The following is a 20,098-nucleotide window of genomic DNA, read 5'->3' as shown; positions in this document are numbered from 1 at the left end:
AAAAAGTCTATAATGAAATTTACTAAGATTTCAAGACCCCTATTCTTATTTCTGTCCCTTTTTCTGTATCTTCAACTTTTCATTGCCTTCTGTTTCACAGTAAAAGTGCTTTTCCTATTTCTAACACAGCATTCGCAGTAACATCCAGGTATCATTGAAGTAGATCACTAAAATTTGAAAATTAAGAAAGGTTGTTGCTTTCTGAAAGTTAAGCCAGTGTATACATAATGGATGTGATTAGTCCTCTTTGGTTACATAAATCAAAATACTGAATATAAATGTGAACCTAAAGAATCTTGAAATGCCTGCAAATCTAGTGAGGGTGAGGTTCATCCTGTGGTAGACTGACATGATTGTAATATAGCATGCGGACACTAAATTGATGTTCTAATAACCTATTTATAGAGATAGTGTAAAGAGCAGGGTGGAGAATTAGCCTAGAGCATGGAAAAGGAAAGCCCAAAGGACTAGATGAGTGTTTTTTCAGCTTCATCATGGGGAGCTAGACGTAGTACAAATACTTGTGTCACTTAGAGGATGACATACCAGCATGGTAGTGATAACTCATGAAGCCTCATCATGGCCTAAATGAGCTACCCTATGAAATTATCCGCTTCTTTGTTTCAATTCCATGTTCATTGAGCAACTGTTATATGACTGTTTTGGGCTTCCAAATGTTCTGATACTGGGAATGAGATGCCCTGGATGGGGTGTGTAATGTTCAGGTCACGAGGTGAGGGTTGCCTTCTGTAATCAGTTGCCATTCTGGCAGGTATATTTTATCTTGTGAACTGGATTAAAATCAGGTACCTTGCCTGAGTCTAATCAGTTGTCTGACATTCGAAGGACTGGACTGCTGACAAAAGTTATCAAGTTAACATCATTCTTTGAGGCATCTTTAGTAAACAATCAGCTGACTTTTTCCTGAAGATATTCTGATCTTATGGTCCTTTTGAACAGGGAGCATCTGTTCCTTTCTAATACTTAATTCATCAGTTACTAAAAGATTCTTACTATCCTGCTTACTATAGACAAGAAGGAAAATATTATGAGCATTAAAAATAATAAAGCAAAGTATTTGAAATTGTTTTTAAAATGTTTAACTGTATTTTTTATTTTTAAAATTACATCGAAAATTTCTGAGATGTCCTAAAGGCAGTTCTCTTATATGAGTGATACATAGTGATTATATCAAATGCACTGCAGAAAAAATGTTTCTCAAATATTCTTATTCTAGATTGAATGCTCTAAGTACAGTTTCTGGTCTTTGTTTTTATAGGCATTAAATTCAGAACAGCTGTTCTTTTAATCAGTAGGTCTTTTCAAAGATTTGATGGAGGTGATGTTAGCACATTTACTAACATAAGACTTTAGAATACATTTTTATTTCCATTTTCTCTCTTATTTTTGTTGCTGTGGCTAAGAATCAATATGAAAGTAGTGAGTGTATATTCTCCACCTTGTACTGTGCAAGACAGGTATACATGGACTCTGCTTTTGAGGTGCTTACAATTTAGTTTAGCGATCAATCCTTTACTGATAATTTATACTTAAATACTTGCCAGTAATTTGTAAATTAGAGGCTCCAGGTGATTTGGGAAAATGATGATGGGAAATGAGTGTAATGAAACCTCATTATTAATTTGGTTAGAATGATATAATCTGAACATACTTGGGAGCTTAATGATTATTCCCAAAACTCCTTATACATTTTAAAAACTAAGGTGTAGTCTGAATGTTATGCATTCACCCTGTTACTCATCAGTGTTCTAAATTCAACTAGCTTAACCTCAGTTTCCCTGATTTTTTTTTCTGATTTAGTTTATATTTCATTGTTTAGGAGATTTTGTTTCCGTAAGCAATCCTGAGGGCAATTTTAAAATATCCCAGTTCCAAGAATTAGAAGATCTCTTTTTATTGGCAGCTGGAACAGGCTTCACACCAATGGTTAAAATACTGAATTATGCTTTGACTAACATACCCAGTCTCAGGTATGTAATTTTATCTTTAATTACTGTCCTTTGTGAAGCTGTTAGCTTAGTATAAGGTATTCTAAATTAATTAAATACTCAGTGGACCTTAATAGACATATTCTCATTCCCTCATTTATCATTTCTTACCCTACGTCCTCCAGTCCTAGCTGTCTTATTAACTTGATTCTTTTATTTTTGATATTTTTTGTTACTTAATTGGCACTAAGAAGCATTTCATGCCCGTTTATGTTTAGACTCTTCCATTCATGCATATTTTAAATGTAATCGAAATAGTTCTTTTTGAGTTGTTGTTGTTTTTTCTTTTAAGGAAAGTGAAGCTGATGTTCTTCAATAAAACAGAGGATGATATAATTTGGAGAAGCCAGTTGGAGAAATTAGCATTTAAAGATAAAAGGTATCAAACTGGTCATAGCTCTGTATTTAAATATTCAAAAATGTATAGTCAGTCTAGGCCTCATCTCCTTTGATTGGAGTTTTTAATTGGCCAGGAAGCTCCTTCAAAGACAAAATAAACTAATCAATAATTCTTTCAATGTAAATAATGTTAAGACCCCTCCCCCAAAGAAATCTTGTTTGATAAGATTAATATGACATCATATATGTATCAATAAAATATATACTGAGTTTTACATTTGTGTGACCTGTACTGAGTTGGGTTTCATTGAAAATGATCTGGTATAGATAATTTGATAATTCAAGATTTTCTAGTTATAGTGGGTACAAATCAAATAAATTTGATGAGATGGACAAAGCAAAAAATATTTTTCTTTACTACGGAATTTCTTAGGGCCTTTCATATGCTAATGTCCATTGTGACTTTTCAAGATGGGGGGGATTCTTTATACATGGTTAAGATTTTCTTCATTTTTGTTTATTTACATTAACACTTAATGGCTGTGGTCCTCAGTGCACACTTTGGGAAATGGTGGGATAGGCAATGAGTCAGGCTGAACTGTGGTAGAAATTGAAAGCACGGAAATCTGTTTCATTGCAAAAAGCCCTAGTATAGTCAGCTGAAATAAGATGATTGAAATGGGCATATGCCTCATGTCCTGTAAACAGATTTAAAAGCAGTAAGAAATTTTGAAGGACCTTTTTAGAAGAGTGAATGGGACTAGCTGTCATACTTTCCAAAGGTTTCTAAAGCTATTTTTAAGAGATTCTGGACTTCATAAGTACTTCACACAAAATATCTGAGGTAAAAATGTAGAGGATCATATAGTTTAGATAAAACTCTACGCCTTTTGAAAGTTGGAATTAAAGACATCAGAAACACAGCTGTTCTGGGGCTCCTTTTCTTGTGAATACTTTGGAAGTGACCTATCTAAGGCAATGCTTGGCCACCACTGGCTTTTCCTTCCTCCAGCCTTCCTCCGCTTTTTCTCTTCATAAATAACATTCACAAATTAAGGATGACCTGAACTTATTTATCCTTGAGGTATTTAGTCTTCTTACATACTTAAAACCGTAAACCTAAGAGTATTTTCTATATCTAGGTAGCTATATGGCAGTTCAAAGCATGGTTTAAAGAAATACAAATTCCTGGGTTTACAAGTGTGTTTTTCACTATTTTCAAAGTGGAAAATTAGAAGCAGCATGAATCAAAAAGCTTGAAGCCCTACATTCTAGTTTTCATTCTACTCTTCACCAGCTTGAAACTTATTCAAAAATTACTTAGCTCTTTGGGCCCATCTCTTTATCTTCAAAATAAAATAATGATGCCTTTCCTACTTATTTCATAAGGCTAATGCGAGAATTAGAGAAAATTGTATAACTACTCTGAAAACTGGGAAGCCCTGCTTCAGATAATTGAATTGTGGTTTAGAAGAACTCTATGTACATGAGTTTCATATCTGTATTACCTGTATGAGCTCCCATTTTCTAAACAAACATTTAAAATAATTAAAACAACATAGCTGGGCTTTTTGACTTGAGGTGTTTTTTTTTTTTTAATATTTCTGGCAGTGTTTTGATAAAGTTATATTTTAAGATAGTTCCCTTATATAAGAAGATCCTTTAGTATGATTTTAATGAACAGACATTGTACTTGTAGTCTTTCAATAGGAGTTAAACTTGATTTAAGAAGTATTTGGTATAAAGAAATGTGTTGACAGCCTCTGAATATACACTGTTTTGTTTTGTTTTGTTTTGTTTTGGTCTCTAGTAACCTGGGTTGGTGGATCTTGTAGGCTAGAATGTTGAGGGTGAACACTCAAGGAGAAAGACCCCTTTTCTTTCACATGTGGATGACTGGTTCTAATAGCTCTCACCAGATGAGGCCTACTCTCCACCTTGCAGAAAGAAGTGATGTGTTGTGACTTCTGGCCTGCCTTTATCTTCCCCTTTTCTGTGCCTTCTCTTTCTATTCTTGCTCTGCTGTGGGCTCCTGTGTGTTCTCTCTCTCTCTCTCTCTCTCTCTCTCTCTCTCTCTCTCCCCCTCTCTCTCCCCCCCCCTCCCTCTGCCTCCTCACTAACCCCCTCCTTCCTCTTCCCAGAGACATAGCTATCCTTGCTTGAAGCACTCTGTTGGCACTGACTTCTAGCATATAATTTATGCTCCCTGGAGACTCCTGTCAGGCCCTCACTGGAAAACAAAAAGGCTGGCTATGCTTATAGAGATGGCTTTGCCATGTTTATCAGGAATGTTACCGTATTCTGAGGTTTTATGAGAAGCCTGGCTTCAGGGCTTATTGGTGGGTTTTGTAGCACTATTGATTGATTATTGAGTCCCACACAGAAAAGGAAAGTGAAAGTTTAGATTTAACCTAAGGTTGTTTTAGTTGGTCGCATCTGTATTTCAGTTAGCATTTTAGGCCTCAGTTTTTCCATTTGTGGAATAGGGATATCCATACCTACGTCATAGAATTGTTTGGGCATGGGGGCCAGTGTGATAGTAGGTACCTAGCCAGAATTAGCATATTTGTCACATTCATTTATTCATTAAATACATGTGAAAGAAAAAAAAAAGACATGTGAGCTTCTACCAGGTGCCCATATAATACAGGCATACTGTGTTGGCTTATTTTCTCATGCAATCCAAGGAATGTACCTCTTTATTTACCTACGTGGCTAAACTTCATAGAATTGTAACACAGGCATATCATAAGTACTTTTTTTGGATATTTCTGTTTCAGTCAAGTTTCCAGTAAGCATAAAATTTGAACAGAAAACCACTTACTTGATTTTTATCCAAATATGTTATTACACTTGACTCTTAACTCCAGTTAGGTAAGACTTCATTCACAACATTTCAAATCTAGCAAAATCCCACACACTTATTTTCCTTAAAAAAATTGAGAGAAAACAGAAGGCAAACATGTATGGTAGTAGATGTAGCTAATTATTATGTAAACTAGAATGCAAATTGAATTTCACTCATCTTTCTCTTGACTACTGCACAGTGTTATGCATGAGGTCCCATCTCAGCAGAATTCCCTAGCTCTGTGAGTTTCTCAGCTTTTGCAGACTGATTTTTGAGGGGTGGGATAGCTTGACAATGAGATTGACTTCTGGGCAATATTTCGTAATATATAAATATAACCAGCGTTTTCTTTCCCCTTCAGAGCAGTCATTTTTAGAGAAAATAACCTTCTTTTAGTAAAGCTACCTCTGGCTCTAACACACAAACACGCATGCTCTTATGCATACTCATCTTTTTTGTTTCATATTTTTTAAATAATGTAGTCATATTAACTATACATTTTATAACTACATTTTCTACTTAGTATATTACACCTATTCTGTGTATAGAATACTTTAAACCAGTGGTTCTCAATCTGGAGTAATTTTTGTCTGTGACGTCAACTCTTCACCCTAATCCTCATGACTTCACAGGCATTTATGTCTGAAAACATTTTTTATCACCACAACTGATGGCATCTGGTTGGTAGAGGCCAGGAATGCTGCTAACATCCTACAGTACACAGGACAATCTCTCGCAACAAAGAAATATCCATCCCCAAATGCCAGTAGTGCTAGTTGGGAAAACCTGCACTACACTATGAGTTTTCATAGCTACATTATATTCAGTCATGTAAGCATACCATGACGTATTTAATCAATCCCCCGCTGGAAGTTGTTCTGTACCTCTCTGTGCAGGGTAAAAATTCAGCAGAAGAGTCATAAGGTCAAAGAATACCAAGGCCATTGGTAACATTTTGACAAATAGCCTCTAGAAAGTACCCAGCACAGAATATTAAACCCCACACATTTAATATGTTGGGTCATTATTTTTCCTTTAGAAAGGATGAGGTTAACATTTAGGGCAAAAGGGAAAGAGAGAAAGGAATCCCAAGCGGCAAAGAAGTGGGGCACAATGGACAGGGGATTGTGTACCCCGTTATGTGCACCAATGGATCACGTGCACCACTTCAGGTATTTGTGTGCTCACTATTTGCAAAATGTGCTTAATGTTGGGAAAGAGTGAGTAAGGATACCCTCATGGTGGAGAAGTTCTGAAGGTCAGCAGTAACTGTGAAGTCTGTGTGTTGAGATGAACAAATCCTGTTAGAAAGGTCTAGGAAGAGGAAAGAGTGTTTTTGTGAGTGCGGGGTTGGCAAAGCTTCAGGGAAGAGGGGTTTTTGAACTGGGCTTTGGGAAGCAGTTAGCATTTCTGTGAACAGGAAAAGTAATTTGGGTAATAGGATTTTAGAAGCAAAAAACCATGAGGGCCAAGGGCGCCTGAATGGCTCAGTCAGTTAAGCGTCAGCCTCTAGCTCAGGTTATGATCCTGGGGTCCTGGGATGGAACCCTGCTTCATCATCATTGTTTATAGTCCCCTGTTTAGCGGGGACTCGGCTTTTTTTCTCTCCCTCTGACTCTCCCCCTGGGTTGTGCTCACTTGCTCTATCTCTCAAATGAATAAATAAAAATCTTTTAAAAAAAACATGAGGACCAGTATTTTGAGTGATTTACCAAAAGAGCACAGTCCAATTTTGTTGAACTCTATACAGAGCCTAATGGAGAAAAGTGTGAAATAACTTTGCAAAAAGCAAAACCATTGATTATATCTATATTAGAAGGAATCTTAGTGGTTGGTGATCACTTCTAATCATCTTTTAGATCACTATCAGCCAAAGAAACAGAATAGGTTAAAATCAGGGAATGAGAGACCTTAAGTGTAATTCATATATTAATAAGTATCTATGAAGTGGACATGGGAAGCTCCAAGAACATGGGAAGCTCATCTCCCTTTATTACCAACAGGCTCTCTAGGTAATGACTGGCTATGTTTCTGTACTCTGGTGTCCGCATTAGGACTAGCAATGTTTCAGTCCAATTGAGATAGCAAAAGCTGATGACCTCAGAGGCACAAGTAAATTGAAAATGTGCCCAAACCCCTTTCTCTTTCTCTAGCCTATGCTGTGCTCAGGATATGGGCCCCTAGCCTGGACCCTGAAACACTCTGTTCCTCCCAGATGTTCCTCATTTGGGGTTTCTTGAAATGTATTTTTTGAAATATTCGTGGGATCCCCTCTAAAAGGCTCTGTGAATGAATAAGTTTGAGGAACTGGAGGGTATTATGCTGAGTGAAATAAGTCAATTGGAGAGGGACAAACAGGGTATGTTCTCATTCATTTGGGGAATATGAATAATGGTGAAAGGGAATATAAAGGAAGGGAGAAGAAATGTTGGGAAATATCAGGAAGGGAGACAAAACATAAAGACTCCTAACTCGGGGAAACGAACTAGGGGTGGTGGAAGGGGAGGAGGGCGGGTGTTGGAGGGGAATGGGTGACGGGCACTGAGGTGGACACTTGACGGGATGAGCACTGGGTGTTTTTCTGTATGTTGGTAAATTGAACACCAATAAAAATTAATTAAAAAAAAAATAGATTCCATCTCAGAAACTTGGAGGGAAGAAAAAGATACTTAGAGTAACATATTTGCTAATGGTTGAAGAATTAAACAACTATTTCAGATGGTGATGTAAAAATTATCTGAATAGGTGAATGTTTTCTATTTCATGTTCCATTGAAGACTATCATTTGTCCTTACCATGTTGAAAATTTATGTAATTTCTCTCCAAAATATAATCATATATGGTCAATTTTAAACTAATTCCGTCAATGAGATTACTAATAAAACAATTCCTTCAAAGTAAAAAAATAAATAAATAAATAAATAAATATTATTCCTAGAAAAAAAAAAAAAGAGAAACAATGTGTACCATATCACCTCTTTGAAGGTTTGCTGTGAAATTAGCATGTTCAGGGTTCTGAGAAATTTTGAAATCTGTAACTTTTCTTAACCCAGTAGTCACAAATTCATTTGATAGGTTAGCTTTTTCTCGTGGATTACCACTAATATCTGGAAGACTACTAGTGTTCCATCAGATTTATTTTGAGATACATTTACATAATATGTATATTTTATGAAATTTTAGCCCCTAGCTATTTATTTCACAAGCTATTTTCCTATGAGCATATAGCAAGTCTTCCTGCTATTTATAGCTTTTTTCTTTTTCTTTTTATTAACTTTTTCATTTTGATTCCAGCATAGTTAACCTACTCTGTTGTATTAGTTTCAGATGTACAATATAGTGATTCACCAATTGTGTACATTACTCAGTGCTCAACGTGATAAGTGTACTCTTAATCCCCACCACCTATTCCCCCCACCCCCACCCATCTCCCCTCTGGTAAGCATCCATTTGTTCTCTGTAGTTAAGACAAACTTCTTGGTTCATCTCTCTTTCTCCTCTTTTTTTCTTTCCTCATTTGTTTTGTTTCTTAAATTCCATGTATGAGTGAAATCATACGGTATTATTCAGCCATAAAAAAGAATGAAATCTTGCCACTTGCAGCAACATGGATGGATCTAGAGGGTATAATGGTAGGCAAAATAAGTCACTTAGAGAAAGACAAATACCATATCATCTAGTATTTTTCTTTATCTATAGAAATCTAGGCCCCAAATACCCTGAAATACTTTTCTCTAGGCAGTGCCAAATCACAGGGGCTTTGTAAACAAGAAGTTGTAAGATGGGATCAGGATTTTTAGGAGAACTAATATGGCAATGATGTGTCAGATAGATTAGGGTTCATGGTATTAGAGCAGTCTTTTAGACAAGAGGTATAAGGGCTTGATGTGTAGTTGTGGCAGTAAATATAGGAAGGTAGGGGACATGTCTAAGAAATGTGGAGGAAGTAGTTTTTGGAAACGGATTGGCTGGAGGGGGAGGGAATGGGTTGTTGGATGACTGCAGGCTCTGCATAGGATTTAGACTGAATAAATATATTTGTATTTCAAGATTTTTCATCTCAGATCATTATCAGTCTCCTCTAAAATAGTTTTTTCACAAGCTTATTTACTTCCATTGACATTTAGACAATACAGGCATTCCCCAAAAGCAGATCTTTTTTTTTTTTTCTCTTTCTCACTCTCTTTTTATGTTGATTTCACTTTATGGATTATCTAAATTTGTTTTCAGGTAACATTTTCAAGAGTTCTGGTCCTTTCCTGCATTTCGAAATCATAGGGCAGAAAGGAATTTTAGGACATTTACCCTTATGCTTCAAGGCTCTAATTATTTCAGATACTTCTTTCAGAATAATCCAGAAGAGAGGATTCCATAGTAACCATCTATATCTTGATATGGTAAGAAGGAATCCTTCTTTAAAAGTATTCTTGAGTCTTAACTTGGTATTGTTCCTATTCCAGTTTAAGCTCTTTTAGTTCCTGTAAAGGGGTTAAGCAGCACAGCAGCCTCTTTACAATACACATAAAAATTGCATTCAGGTGACTGTTCACGTTTTCCATTGAGTGCCCAAAAGTTATGGCCAGGGGACCAGTGTGTGTGTGTGAACAAATATGAAATGCATAAGAAGTTCACACTGTTTATGTTAGGATCACGGTTATTTACTACCCATTAGTAGATGTCTGCAGAAAGTATGCCAATGACTAGGTTTGTTTTTTTTTCTCTTAAACATCTCAGTATAAAGGAAACTTATGATTTTTTTTTTTCAGATGAGAGGGATACCAGTATTGGTTTATATTTTTTAGCAGTTTTATTCCAGTGACAGAGTTGTTGGAAATAGAGCCAGAGAAGATACATTTTTATGTTTTATTTAATAATACAGTTGCTGTCTTTTATCTAGTTGTCTCTGTGTAATTGGAAATGTCTTAAGATAGTAGTTCTGCAGCTGCTTTTGGGTCTCCTTTGATAATCCAATGAAAGGTCTTCCCAGAAAAATGTACTTACGAATTCATGTAGATTTTTTAATGTGATTTCATAGATGTCAACATGACTTTGTTCTTTTTTAGTTTTGGACAGTATACCTTCTTTGTAAATACATTTCTTTAGTCATTCATCAAGCATTTTTGCACACTTACCTCAAGCCAAGCCTGGATACAGTACTAAATATAGCAGACAAGGATTCTGCCCTCCTGGAGCAGTAGACAAATATGACATTCTGGAATTAGCTAAAATTATCCGAAAGAATCTTCATTTTAAATGCTAGCAAGGAAAAAATCAGTGAAAGTATTTGGGGAAACTGTTTTGTACAGAGTAGATTGTATTGCTGCTAAAACTATATGGGAGCCTCAAAGGTAAGAAATAGAACATAACTCTGTAGGGCTTTTAAATATAAAATCAGAATCTCTATAGAGATTATATGGCTCTTCCACCTTGTTCTAAATGGACAAATAAGCCCGAGAGGCTGGGGTCTGGGTGAGAGCTAGGACTGGTTCTCTCACCCCTGGCAGGCACTCTGAGTTGGTGTGTGCTGCTTTGTGCTCCTCAGTTTTGGGGAGCTTCATCTCAGCTGCAGCACAGCAATGTGAGGGCAGCAGCACCAGCCACATCTTGTTTCTGTTATTCGGCTCCCCAGGCCCCTTCACAAGAGAAAATGTTTATTTCTGCTCTTTCTTAAGATTGACATGAATGGATGATTAATTTCTGCTAGTCTTGAGAAAATACCTCAGTTATTCCCCAGAAAAATGTAGAAAATATTTTGATCTGATGCTATAAAAAATGGTAAGAATTAATTGTGTTTGCTACATTGGAGAAAGTTTGTAATTTACTATGATCCTTTACCAGCAGTTCACTTAACATGACAGAAATCTGGGAAAAATTGGTCTGTAGTTACATCGTGAGATTTAGTTTGATGTTCTTCTTTCTCATCTTAATTCTTACTTTTTCTTTCATACGTTTCACTTCTTAGTATTTGAGTGCCTCCTGTGTGTTGGCCACTAGGGATGCAGTGACAGCCACAGCAAACATGGTCCCTGCTCTCATGGGGCTTATGATCTAGCAGGGAAGGCAGACGTCAGTAGGATAATCGTCTTGATGACCACATATTTACAAGCTGAAGAAAAGGGAAAGGCAGACATTTCTCCAACACATATATCAGAGGACTGATGGGCTGCAGTACTTCCCCCTGTGGAAATGATGCTTGAGCTGAGAACCGAAGAGTAGGGCATGATAGAAGCATTATAGGAAGAACAAGGATGGGCAGCATCTGAAGACTGAGACGACTAGACACCTAGTTTGGAGCTAAGACTTGGTGAGGTTGTCCATATGGGAGGTGAGGCAGAGAAAGATCCTGAAGATAAATCCCAGGCTCCTGGCCTTTGCAACCAAGTTCCATGGTGCCATTCACAAGGAGAACATCAAGTGTAGGGTAGGGAGATCACAAGTTGAGGTTGAAGTGAGTGAGACAGCAATAGTAAGTAGTCAAATAGGCTCTCTGGGGTCTGGAACTCCTTGGAGAAGCTCAGGTCGGGGATTAAAATGCACATGTCTTTGGTAATTGCTCTGAACTGTGATTTATACAAGCAGATTATTAATAGAAATGTGGAGTTCTCTGAGATCCCTTGGAACTCAGTAAATAATGCCAGATTACTCTACTTAGCCATAGCAAAAGCTGATCCTTAGTAAATATGGAGTTACCTATATGGTTTTGTTAAATTTTTGCTTACAATCTCTTCTGGTGCTTTTCTCACAAGTGTATCAATCTTCAGGTATTAAATTGTTCTCAAAGGGAACAAAAGAAAACATTTTCATGAACTTGAAACATACTAATAATATGTTTAAAATAATAGACTTTTAAAAAATGTTTCTTTTCTTTAGATTCCAGGTTGAGTTTGTTCTCTCAGCACCTACTTCTGAGTGGAATGGCAAGCAGGGACACATTTCACCAGGTCTTCTTTCTGAATTTCTGAAAAGAAGTTTAGACAGATCCAAAGTCCTCATCTGCATCTGTGGCCCAACACCATTCACAGAACAAGGAATAAGGTGAGTAGCAATGTGTTAGGGAAAAGAATACCCAACACTGTGAAATGAAAATCTTCCATGAAAAGCAATAGCCTTAGCTATCCGTTCTTCCCATTCATACAAACTTACACTGTAATAGTCTGGTACAGCCTAAGAAAATAGTCAAGTTTTTAACTCTCATGCAGGTGAGAGGTTGGAGGCCAGGATTATGCATGGGGTTAGATGTGAATGATGATCTCTGCTAATGACCGGCAGTGTGGATACAGATTCATGGGTTTGGTGCCACAGTCTTATGTGGGACATTGGATTCAACTTTTCTTCCACCAAAGCTTTCTAACATATGGTAATTAATAAACATTGTTCATCTCACTGTAGCTTTCGACTTTTCTTCATTCTCTGCAATTAGACAAAAGCTAGTAAATTCCAGCAGTTGAAAGCCAGATGGCAAGACAGAAGGAGAGACTAGGACATAAATAAGCAAAGACTAAGAGTTGACTATGGATAATGAATTATCAGTGGTAGTGTTTGTCTTATTTAAAATTCATCTTGCTCTGATTTAAATCTAAAGTGAAACTTTAAAATATTTTGTTAAATGTCGCTGTGATTGGGTGGCTAGGTGATTTTAAAATACGACTGCCTTAAATGCCCTGTTCATCCTTATTTGATACATGACTGAACCTAACATTTTCTGGATAGTTTTCTCTCTTGCCTTTTTTTTTTTTGCTATTTTGTTTTTTAATTGAATTAATTTAGAAAAAGATTGACCTCAATAGATAAAGACATTGAGAAGTGTTTCTCTCCATGTCGTATTTAAAAAGTATTTTAATTAAATTTAAGTGTATTTCTGGATTTTAATACCTTCAGAAAAATACTCTTTTGTTTAAGCACTCTCAACTTAAATTTTTAAAAATATTATGATTTAAGCTTTTTTAATCTTTCAAAGCTAAAACATAACTATTAAAATGATAGTGAAGACTAACAGTGTGGTTTGAAGTAAAATAATTTTTAAAAAAGAAAAAAGCTAAAAGCTACATTCTTCTATTTTACTGGCACTGCCATTTTAGATGTATCTTAATGCTTCCTTTATAGATCGCAGCATAATAATCCTTTTACATGATGGGAATCTTGTAGTCTTCAGCATTGAAAGAGACTGTCTTTAAGGCCACTTAGCACAGTTACCTGACTGAGGACGAATCCCTGGTCCAGCCTCCTAAAGAAGTGGGTTGTTTTCTCCCGTGAATGGTGGGCTGTTTGTGGGCTCTTCATTCTCATTCTCATTCCATGCAAGGCTTAGCACATTTCCTTGCACACCGGAGCCTCTGTGTGTGGAACTGAATAGAAGGTCACATTTTAATATTGACTGTAATCTCTACAGCTTTAGTTTCTCAGCTTTACCTTAGCACTAATCTTTCTGTCCTGCATTAATTGCCTTGCCTAGAATTGCTCAGGAGTATTACTGATCATTATATAGGGATGTCTGCTTTTGCTCACCTTTGAACATGCTACATGGAGTTGCCTTGTGAGATTTAGCCTGATTCACAGCATTCTTCATTTTATTGCTCTTTCCTTGATTGTGTTTTGTAGATGTTGCTTTTTTATTTTTTTATATTTTTTACATATTGAAGGTTGGTGGCAACCTTGCAATGTGCAAGTCCATATTTTCCCAATGGCATTTTCTCACTTTGTGTCTCGGTTTGGTAATTCTCACACTATTTCACACTTCTTCATTATTATTATATTTGTTATGATGATCTGTGATCAGTGACTACAACTTGGTGAGAGCTTAGATGATGGTTAGCATTTTTTTAGCCATCAAATGTTTTTTAATTAAAGTATATACATTTTTTTTAGACATAATGCTATTGCACAATTACTGAACTAGAGTATAGTGTAAATGTAACTTTTATATCCACTGGAAAACAAAAAATTCATTTGACTTGCCCTGTTGTAATATTTTATTGCAGTGGTGTGGAACCGAATCCACAACATCTCTAAAGAGTGCCTATACTTGCAATTCATAGCATCTGCCCTTGTGACACCTAATTTAGGACTCCTGTTTCTTTGATTTTTTTTTTTGCCTTGACCATCTTAATGGATGTTGTGTATCTCTTACTTGGCAGTTACATGGGACTCTTAATATGTCACAGTTTTTGCTATCCTGAAAAGTGACTCTGTGATGCCCACTCCTTAAGGCCCTCCAAGGTTAATCTCATGTCTGCTGCATATGTATAAACATTTCAAACATATTCTCCATATTTGGTGAAATTTTGTTAAATTTATATGATATGGTAACAGAGAAGGACTCCGAAATGGATTTTATTTTAATATAGATAAAGAGCAAGATAATTATTTGCGTAGTAAAGGTGCTTTCATTTACTAAATACCCACTTGTTTATTACAGAGATCAATAAAACAGTCTCTGCTTTTGAAGCTGACACTGTGTAGTGGTGGAAACAGATGCATACACTGATAACTAAAATATGACTCAGAATATCATAAGCACTATATGAAAAGTAAAAGAAAAGTGTCATGAAAATTCAGGAAGAGGCAATTTACTTTTACCTTGGGCTGTGTATTGGGAGAGAGAGGAGCCGCATGGTCAGGAAGACCTGTTCTTTATTTATTTTTATTTATTTTAAATTTTTTTAAAGATTTTTATTTATTTATTCATGAGAAACACAGAGAGAGAGAGAGAGAGAGAGAGAGCACAGCAGAGACACAGGCAGAGGGAGAAGCAGGCTCCATGCAGAGAACCCAATGTGGGACTCGATCCCGGGACTCTGGGATCATGACTTGGGCCAAAGGTGGCGCTAAACCACTGAGCCACCCATTCTGCCCAAGACCTGTTCTTTGAATGATGGCAAAAACATTGCCAGTCGGAGGCAGAGAAGGGCAGGGTAGGCAGAGGACCAAATAAACACATGGAGGATGCAAGTATTCAAAAATCTAGACTAGCGTGGTCAATATGAAGCCACTCGCCAGTGAGGGGCAGCACGTATGGCTGGAAAGGTAGGATGAATCCAGGCAGCGAGAGGTGTGACTACTACACCAGGTTGGCCCTCTGGCTCCTGTACCATACTGGTACTTTGAATATGTATGTATGTGTAGAAGCTTCTAATTTGAGTTTGAATCCCAATTCTACCACTTAATAGTCATCTTGCAATCACTAATTAGGCGTCCTAGAACCGGTTAACCTTTCTAATAAGCTTTAGTGCACTCACCTGTACAAGGAAATAAAAAATAATACGTAGGCATGTGAAGTGCTTAGTACAGTGACTATATACAGTAAGTACTAAGTAAATGTTTTTATTTTCACCATTTTTTATGAAGTATAATTAATGTATACTGTTGTTAGTTTCACATATATAATATATATTATATAATAATTCAGCATTTCTATACATTAACCTAGTGCTCATCACAATAAGTGCACTTGTGACCCCTTTCATCTATTTCACCCATCCCCCCACCTACCTCCCCTCTGGCAACCACCCTTTTGTTCTCTGTATTCAAAGGCCTATTTTTTCTCTTTTTTGTTTGTTCATTTTGTTTCTTAAACTCCACATGAGTGAAATCATATGGAATTTACCTTTCTCTGTTTTCAGCAGCATTTTAAACAGAGGTACTTCTAAGATTTCAGGCTCAGTGTTTTCCAAATTGAATTATACTTAAGAGTATTTCTGCTTGTCTTGTTCAGTTTGGGAGAATGAAAATAGAATGCTAAGGGGATCAGTTCCTTACTTTGAAAACTGATGAATAAAGGAGGGGAAAACCAGGCATTTATTCTGTCTTGTATGAGCTGTACCACTGGGTAACCGCATATAGCAGAAGTTTGTTTTTCTCTGTAGAATTCCAGAGCTGAAAAATGAAGAAAGAATTATAGTAGTACACAACTTCAGTTACTATTGAATTAATGGATATGTATGTAGACCAGCAGTGGTTGTTAGCATCCAGAAAGAGTGGCAGTCAAGTATTATGTGCCTCCTGGCGGAAGAATACCACCAATGAAGTAGTCTTGTCAAAAAAGAATCAAACCTGTATTTGAAAGCCTCTGGATCCAATTATTAAACTGTGGGAAATAAGAGGACTAGGAACATTAAAAAAAAAAAAAAAAGAGGACAGAGGAACATAAAAGAGAGCATGGGAACATATTATTAAAGTATACCACAAAGATGCAGCAAAATGAAGACTCTGGGATTCTCAGCACTTAAAAATATGGTTTTGTCAACAAAGAAATTGCAGGACAGAGAGAAAGAGAGAAGGGATATTCTAGATCAAAAGATACCTAAAAGACATCACCCAATCACAATGAGTAGACTTTAAATTGGCATTAAACTGACTTTAAAATTATGGTGTTTAGGGACACCTGGGTGGCTCAGGGGTCGAGTGTCTGCCTTTGGCTCAGGGCATGATCCCAGAGTCCTGGGATCCAGTCCCACGTGGGGCTCTCTCCATGGAGCCTGCTTCTCCCCCCTCTGCCTGTGTCTCTGCCTCTCTCTCTCTCTCTCTCTCTTTCTCTGTGTCTCTCATGAATAAATAAATGGAATCTTTAAAAAAAAATAATAATAATTATGGTATTTATTAGACAATTGAAAATTTGAACACTGACTAGATACTTGATGATCTTAAGAAATGATGTTAGTTTTTCTAGAAGTGATCATTTCTTTTTTTTAAAGAAATGTTTTTTTTGTTTGTTTGTTTGTTTTAAGAAAGTACATACTAAGCAGGGAAAATGAAAAAGCACTATGGTTATAATGGTAAACTTTGGTCTTACCTCTTTTAAACATTTTCCCAAAGGATCACGTACTTTGTATTTGTTTTTCAGGTTGCTGCAGGATCTGAACTTTTCCAAAGATGAGATCCATAGTTTTACAGCATAATGAAGAGCTGTCATTGTCCTTTACTCAACTGTTTTTGTCTAAATTTGTGATTATTTAGGATTTTTTAAGAGACCATTTTTGTACATACCAACTAAAAGGTCAGCTAGAATCCAGGTTTCCGTTTCTTCAATGAAATCAACTATTCCTTCAGTATAGATGACTTGTTGACTTTATTTTGTACCATAACTTATTTTACTACTGATCTTTGACCTGGAATCAATCATGGCAACAAGTCTATACAGGAGTCTTTTGTGATGAGTCACAAACTTCCTTACCATTTAAAGTGTATCACTGTTCTACAGTAAGCTCTTGTGTTTTATGACATGATAAAGTAAATGATCATTTTGATCACGTTTCTATGCCGTACAATGTCTTATTAGCAATACAGATTAAATTTTACATTGCACTGTTAACTCAGGAAATGATCATTTATGTCCTTGTATTACTATTAAAACATGGAATGTTATAACTTATTAAGTGATCCAAACATTTTGTGTGTGTGTGTGTGTGTGTGTGTGTGTATGGCAGTGATACAGAGTAGAATAAAAGTACTCAGGTACTTTTTTTAATTCTTGTGGTAGAAATGTGTTTAAATGCAACAATATCCATCTAAAGGGAATTAAAAGGCAACAACATAAGATCCTGGAGACATTTCACATATACGGTTTTGATTAGACATTAGATGTGTCAGAGAGTTTGAGAGAACCTTAACAACTATTTTGATTCTTAGCCAAAATTAGAGGTGTCAGGAAAGATCACAAAAGTGTGGCATCTGGTCCCAAGACCTAAAATGATCATTTATGCTTTAGAATGAGTTAAATTTTAATTCTTTTTGAGCCTTTCTAGAGGAACACTGTGTCCTAAATGCCACCTTCCCTGGCTGGCTGCTTTCCCCACAGCTGGCAGTTCAGCAGGAAGCCCGGTGTGCGTGCAATTTATTGTCTGCCCCTGCTGCTTAGAGGCAGCCTTCAAATACTTTCACAGATTGGAATTTAGCAAAGGGTATCAAGAAAAGTCACTGTGAGCATTTCATGAGGAAGCTCTTGAATGCTTAGGTGGCTACTGCAGGAGCTTAGATTTTTCCATCTTACCCAATACAGCAGCACTGTTTTCAGAAAAATAAAGGGAGTGGGAGAAGTCTCCAAATTCCCTGAAAATGATGCTGGAAATAGCTAAAATCTTCACTGAATGATGTAGTCAAGAGGAACACACTACTAACATTCCTGAGATGACAGTCCCAGTTTATGAAGCTGCGCATGTGCAGGTGCCTGGGGGACTCATTTCCTGTGCCTCCGGCTTTTGCAGCCATTTCCACCCACATCGACATTCACTGGGCCCAGCAGGATCCAGCTACCCTGACTGGCAGTGCTCCCTGGAGGCAAACAGGAACATTCTCTACCTTCTCCACCCCACGCCCCACCCCACCCAACACCTATTTTTTCTTCTCTAAAAAAGATCATGAACTCTTTAGGGCATACCTTTTTTGTAGTTTATTTGTAAATATACCAATTAATTCCACCTCAGCCAACAGTTTTCTCATCTTTTCTAACCTCATTTCTCTCCAGTCCTTTTCTAGTTACCTCAAGCGCACAAAATCCTGTTTGTCACTCTTTATATGTATCTCTTCCTCATTCCTCTTGTTGTATTTTAAAGCAAAAGGAAATCCATAAGCATCTTCTGGACCCATACGTTAATTATTCCCAAATTGGAGTCTTTAATTGAGAATCACCGAGCTTCACCTTTCAATATCCAGGCACCTCCTGGTGCCACATGGATGTTCCATAGCCCCCCATCTTCAACTCCCACTGTAGGCATCTCTCCCCAAGTCCCCTTCTCCTCTTGCATTCTTGGATTCACTGGACCTACCTTCTGCTTCTCCGGCCCTTCCAGAACCATTCAGTATGGATGTCTCCCTCTCCAACCTGACTTCCACACACTAGCTCACTCTCCCCTGTCATTCCTCAACTGGAGTAGGACAGTATCCTGGTTAGAGTCTTGATCTCACTGAAATCCATTCTCCACTCTTGAGTCTTCCAGAAAGCCCTGGAGAGAAAATGCCCTACATAAAGCTTCAGTCTCCCCTTGTAGACAGCCATATTATACTGAGCCATACATAGATTATAACTTTTTTTTTTTTTGTAACTTTTTTTGATCAAAGAACTCCAAGACTCCTACATCACATGTTTGCAATGAGGAAAGGGGATTATATTCAAAGTCACTTTTGCTTAAGAATTGTTTGCTTGCTTGCTTCTTAAAAAAAAAAAAAAAAAAAAAAAAAAAAAAAGTTTATTAGTTTTCTATTGCTGCCAGAACAAATTAACACAAACTTAATGGCTTATAACAACACCCATTATTTCACGGTTTTATGGGTGAGAAGAAATCTGAGCATAAGGAGCCTCTGCTGGGCCTCTGCTGAAGGCCTCACCAGGCTGAAATTAGCTCATCCACTGAGTTGCGCTCTTCCCTGGAGACTCTGGAAAAGATTGTGTTTCTAGGCGTGTTGAGGTTGTTGGTGAATTCAGTTTCTTGCAGTTGAAGGATGGAGTTCCCTGTTTTCTTGCTAGCTGTCAGCTAGGGGCCAGTCTTTGCTTGTAAAAGCTGCCCACGTTCCTCTCATGCTGTCTATGCGGCCCCTCTAGCACTGGCCGGTTCAGTCCCTCCCATGCTCCCAATGTCACCCAGGTTTCCTCCTGCTACATCTTTTGCCCCAGCTGGAGAAGCTCACTGCTTTTAAGGGGTCAGTGATTCCATTGGGCCCACCCACATAACCCAGAGTAACCTCCCAATTGTAAAATCCATTGCTTATTGCTGCAAAATCTCTTGCCATTTAATGTAACATACTCGAAGTTTGCAAGTGTTAGGCTGTTGCATTCAGTGAGAAACATCCTGCCTTCTACAGTCTACAAAGAACAGAGAGAAACTTGTCCAAGGTAAGATCATTGTGTTCTGTGTAGATGTTGCTGTGGACTCTTACTTTTTACCTTAATGTGATAGAATGTGAGAAGAGT

The 20,098-nt window shown here is 37.2% G+C and overlaps 1 protein-coding gene across 3 annotated transcripts in view; it reads left to right on the top strand.

Annotated features, from left to right (window-relative positions):
* LOC121501463 (cytochrome b5 reductase 4) overlaps window positions 1-17,563 on the top strand; it is a 77,082-nt gene extending 59,519 nt beyond the window's left edge. For all 3 annotated transcript variants that reach the window (XM_041773502.1, XM_041773519.1, XM_041773511.1), the window contains 4 exons: window positions 1,841-1,991; window positions 2,302-2,388; window positions 12,067-12,231; window positions 17,036-17,563. In XM_041773502.1, coding sequence (XP_041629436.1) covers window positions 1,841-1,991; window positions 2,302-2,388; window positions 12,067-12,231; window positions 17,036-17,090 — 458 coding nt within the window. In that variant the 3' untranslated portion in view covers window positions 17,091-17,563. The remainder of the gene's footprint in view (window positions 1-1,840; window positions 1,992-2,301; window positions 2,389-12,066; window positions 12,232-17,035) is intronic.
* The last annotated feature ends 2,535 nt before the right edge of the window (window positions 17,564-20,098 follow it).

Source organism: Vulpes lagopus, chromosome 1 (genome assembly GCF_018345385.1).
Source record: "Vulpes lagopus strain Blue_001 chromosome 1, ASM1834538v1, whole genome shotgun sequence".
In the NCBI taxonomy this organism is placed as follows: domain Eukaryota; kingdom Metazoa; phylum Chordata; class Mammalia; order Carnivora; family Canidae; genus Vulpes; species Vulpes lagopus.
Note: the sequence above shows the minus strand (reverse complement) of the source record. Positions and strands in the feature narration are given on the sequence as shown.